Raw genomic sequence first — 4,638 nt, 5'->3', positions numbered from 1 at the left:
GTGCAAGACCACCGGCTCTCTGGTCAAACATAGGTGGGGTTGGTTGCATGTTAGTATGTTGTCGTTCCCCCCATTGGTTTGAGCTACGTGGTGCATTTCCATTTGCCCTATATGGCTCATATGTTTGATCGTTTCTTTGCGGCCTTCTAGATGGGGCCGGAAAGCTTTCCTGGGCTCTAGGTCTTGAATTAATGGGCTGGTGCATTGCATATTGTGATTGGGAGTGTTGCTGGGATGGGTGAGGATTCAAGTAACAATCTTCCTCAAAAAGGTCATATGCGGACTGTTCGGACATTGGTCCGGACCGTCCGTAATTATGTGCGGATCGTCCGTCGTTGTATGCGGACCGTCCGACTGGGTAGTTTAAATTCGGTGCCCTATGTGGTGGCTCGGGTGCGTGTCTAGGTAACTCATTAAAAATGGGCCCGACTGTGGCTGACCCGGACGGTCCGCGCTCGCGAGCGGACGGTCCGGACATGTGTAGATCGGCTGGTTTACTGCCGATTTACGTTTGCTCAGGGTATGTGTCCATCGGCATCCCATAAGGGGGTTGTGACTGGTCGTGACAACCTCTAACCGATGTATTACGTGTATTATCTCCTAATTCAAATTCGTGTGAAGGAAAATTTGCTACACTAGATTTATCAAATGCACGTACTAGTCTCCTACAATCGTTTTGCATAACCCCTATGATATTTTGCATCTGTTCTCGCTGTTCGTCTATGTAAGCTTTAAAAGATTGGAGTTCGTTGGTGCTACTTACATTTGGGGTAATCGTAGTAGGTCGGAGCGAAGCCAGATCTGTCGCCCGTTGCCGAACGACTTTGTTGTTCCTGTCCACTTTGAAGTCAGCCAGGAATTTTGCCTTTGCTTCTTGGACCAGCTGCTCCTGGCGCTCCTCGAACAGGAGTTGTTCTTCAGCCGGCAAGGCTTCCCATGTCGGTGTGATGATATTGCTGGTGGAAACCTCAGAGCTATCCTTTGAACCAGCCATTGAGGACCGATTTGATAGGTCTATATGTGTTGTCCCCAGCAGAGTCGCCAAAAAGTATGTTGACGCCTTTTCGGAGCGCCAATTACTCAAGAAGAACCGGCGGCGGCGCTCTCTGGTCAGGCGCGGACGGTCCGCGGCCTGGGGCCGGACAGTCCGCGACCTGGCGCAGGGGCTAGGTTTTCCTGCCTGGTGGCCGGACGGTCCGCGCGTGCGCAGGGGCGGCGGAGGATCGCCGGCGGCGCCTGGATCTCGCTCCCGGGAGGGACCCCGTCGGGGAGGAGAGATCCTAGGGGTTGTCTAGGCTCGGGCCGGCCGACCTAGACTCCTCTAATCGGCGTAGAGTCGACGAGAGGCGGAGAATTTGGGGATCGAGAGGCTAAACTAGAACTAGACTAGAACTACTCCTAATTGTACTGGAAATAAATGCGAATAGAAGTTGTATTGATTCGATTGTTGATTACAAATCGGCCGTATACCTCTCTATTTATAGAGGAGGGGGGCTGGACCCTTTACAAACTAATTTCCGAGCTTATCCCATGATTTTAGCTAACAACCGTAGCACAAAACTCGGAACCCTAATCTGTTCTGCGCACGCGCGGACCGTCCGGCCTCAGGGCCGGACCGTCCGCGCTCAAATTGGTGCTCAACACCCAGATTTCCCTAGATTTCTTTCTCGCGGAGTACTGAACAATAACGAATGAACGTGGCTATTGACGGAATTGACGGTCGACGATGCCGACCACCAGAGCCGACCACAACGAGCACGACATCCAGGGCACGGCAGGGGATGACGGTGTTGTGGTGAATAAGAAATCGATGACTGGCATAAAAGGCACGACGCTAGGCATAATGAAATGACGGCGTGCCCAGATCTTGCGTCGCCCCGACCATGCCCGCGACCAATACCCGCCACGCCACCGCTGCACACAGCGATGCGACGACCAAGGCCGTGGCGAGTAAGGAGCTGGGCGTGTTCGACGGCCACGGACGAGCGCAGATCGGCGCGACAGAGACGAAGACCGAGTGAGGCAGCAGGAAGGGCGCGCCGGCGAGCAGAGAAACGTGCAGGCGAGCTGAGGGGCGCGGCTATGGTTGGAGTAGAGGAGGAGAGCGCTGCTGGGGGAAGCGAAGCGCCATGGCAAGGCCGATGGCCGGCACGCGCACCTGGTGAAGGTCGAGACGACGTAAGTGAACACCAGCCACCAGGACGTGGCAGCTTGCAGGGGAGGGCGCGACGGCAGCCTGGGCCAGAGCCGCCCGCGGCTAGGAGGTCTACGCGGCCAACAGAGGGAATTCGCGAGCAGCCATGGAAGCTGGGGCGATCCAGGGACGCGGTCCGATGAGCTCGCAGCGGATCCGAGCTGGGGCGAGCTGCAGCAGGAAGCCACGGTGAGCGCAGGGAAGAGATCCGAGCCAGGGGCGCGACGTGAGGGAGCTCAGGGAAGAACGGCGCCATGGGAGCTTGGCTTAGGCGAGCAGGAAGGGGCGACCGGCTCCATAGGAACGAGCTAGAGCCGATGCAGTAGCAGGGCACGAGCGCCAGGAAAGGGAAAAGCTGGGACACGCACGAGCGCGGCACACAAGGAGATCCACGGCTGGGAAAACGTCCGCCAACAGAGAGGTACCGCGAGGGAGAAGAGAGGAGGGGTGGCTGGGCTAGGCGAGCGGCGAGCTAGGGAGCAGGCGTGCCATGGCAGGGGAAACTCGGGAGAAGGGAAGCCGCGAGGGAGAGAGAGAGAGACAGGGCGCCGAGCAGAGAAGCAGAGGTGCGGCTGAGCGTGGGAGATGGGACGCCGCGAGATGGGGCAAATAGGGAGCGGGGGCGCGCCAGCAGGGAAGCTCCACGGCCGCGAGGCGGGAGAGAAGCAGGGCGTCGAGAGGAAGAGGAAGGGCGGCTGGGCGCATGGCAAACAGAGAGGAAGCGAGCTGCGGCAGAGGAGGAAGACACGAGGGAGCAAGAAGCCTGTGCGCGCGTGGGAGAAGATAAATACCGCGAGAAAATATCAGGACAGAGATCGGCGGTTGAAAAAATCAGAGAGAAGGAGATAAGAATGATGATGCCAGGAAATATCGAGTGAAACAGATAAGGATTGGAGGAGTACAGAAAAGATCAACAGATGAGATAACAATTGTAGAGAAGATTTTTAGTGATAACTAAAGGGTCTACACATCTCATTCTCCGAAGCACGGAATGGGAAGTTCGAGGACTAGATTTTGTTTAGATAGCTTTCGTGACTATTCTCGGCGAAATGTAAACGAATCAATTTAAAATGATTTCGGCTACGGTATTTAGTCTGCGCTTAACTCGTCTAACCTGATAAATCTTATCCACTAATCAAGCACCCGATTTCTCTGCCGAAGACAGCGCACTGGAAAAACAGGCCCAATCATTACTCTTGTGCTCGCCAAAGCAGCGTGCTGAGGGATAAATTGGATCATAACCTCGTGCAAGATTTCGCGCGATTCGAATTATTTTACCCCGAACATTTTAGTCGTCGAGTTCAAATTAATTTGCATAGGATAAAAATCATCCGAGTGGGTCGGGCTTCCGAATTTCATATTTTCGCGAGCGATGGATTTTAAATAATCACCGGACGCACCGATTTTCGGAACAACGATGTTTCGAACATCACGAAAATTTAGGAATAGCCCGGATAAATAAAAACGATGTTGAACTCGCGACAGACGAAACAGATGCGTTATTTAAATCGTGATAAGCGAAGATGATTAAAATTTAGCATCCGTTTTATCCACTGATATTACGTGCTTAAATACATACTCGTTGTCGAGCGGAATATAAACACCAGGGGTGTTACAACTGTCACACCTAGGTTTTAGGGGTCCAAAACTCGGGCGCTAAATTCCAAGTGTGCTAGGATCAAGTCTCATACATAAGATGACTCATGGTACAGAAACAAATGTCATATCTTTAATATATAACAGAGTTATGTACAAAATAGATAAATAATTACATCATGCGAAGACAACGATCCAGCAACCAAAGTTGACTGGGAGACGACGGCCTAGACCACTCACGAACTCATCACATCATCCTTCATACGCCTCATCCTGTGGTACCTGTTCTTGACCTGGGGGGTGTGAGTACAATAAGGGTGAGCTCACATACGTTCATCGCTCAACAAGTTGTGGGGAATAATGTGCATGAACTCACCAAAGGTGGGAGCTCATATGAAGTGTAAGGCTTACCAAAGGAGATTGTTAAATCTGAGCATTGCTTTTTAAAGTTGGTCAAAATTTTATTAGTAATTACTAAGTGTAAGTAGATACCAACCCAATTAAATAAGAGATCACAATTAATAACAACACCCACAATGCAATGCAAATGACAAATTAAGTTTAATTCCATAAATTAATCATGTGAGTGTCCAAGCTGCTCATGACCGTGAGCACTGCTGATATACCAGTTTTACACTCTGCAGAGGTTGCACATCTTTACCCACAAGTAGTGTATCCAGACTAGCAGGGTTTGCAAGGCCCTTAGACACTTTCGAGGTGGATGGCTAGGGATCCACGATAAGGCCTTTACAAAGTTCCACTAGCTTCAGAAAACCCGCTATGGTTTCTGAGAAGGGCAATATAGGAATCCCTCGTCCGAAAAGCCATCGCGGCATGACCGACTCGAG

The 4,638-nt window shown here is 51.9% G+C and overlaps 1 protein-coding gene across 1 annotated transcript; it reads right to left on the bottom strand.

Annotated features, from left to right (window-relative positions):
- Positions 1 to 1,422: 1,422 nt before the first annotated feature.
- On the bottom strand, positions 1,423 to 2,934 carry LOC100381908 (uncharacterized). The gene has a single exon (NM_001174685.1). The coding sequence runs from the start codon at positions 2,448 to 2,450 to the stop codon at positions 1,638 to 1,640; it is 813 nt and encodes a 270-aa protein (NP_001168156.1). The 5' UTR covers positions 2,451 to 2,934; the 3' UTR covers positions 1,423 to 1,637.
- Between the last annotated feature and the right edge of the window lie 1,704 nt (positions 2,935 to 4,638).

This window comes from Zea mays, chromosome 10 (genome assembly GCF_902167145.1).
Source record: "Zea mays cultivar B73 chromosome 10, Zm-B73-REFERENCE-NAM-5.0, whole genome shotgun sequence".
NCBI classification, from domain to species: Eukaryota; Viridiplantae; Streptophyta; class Magnoliopsida; order Poales; family Poaceae; genus Zea; species Zea mays.
Note: the sequence above shows the minus strand (reverse complement) of the source record. Positions and strands in the feature narration are given on the sequence as shown.

What these genes read in the sequence shown, in the direction of transcription:
- LOC100381908 (NM_001174685.1), bottom strand. Translation starts at nt 2,450, where the DNA reads ATGGCGCCGTTCTTCCCTGAGCTCCCTCACGTCGCGCCCCTGGCTCGG.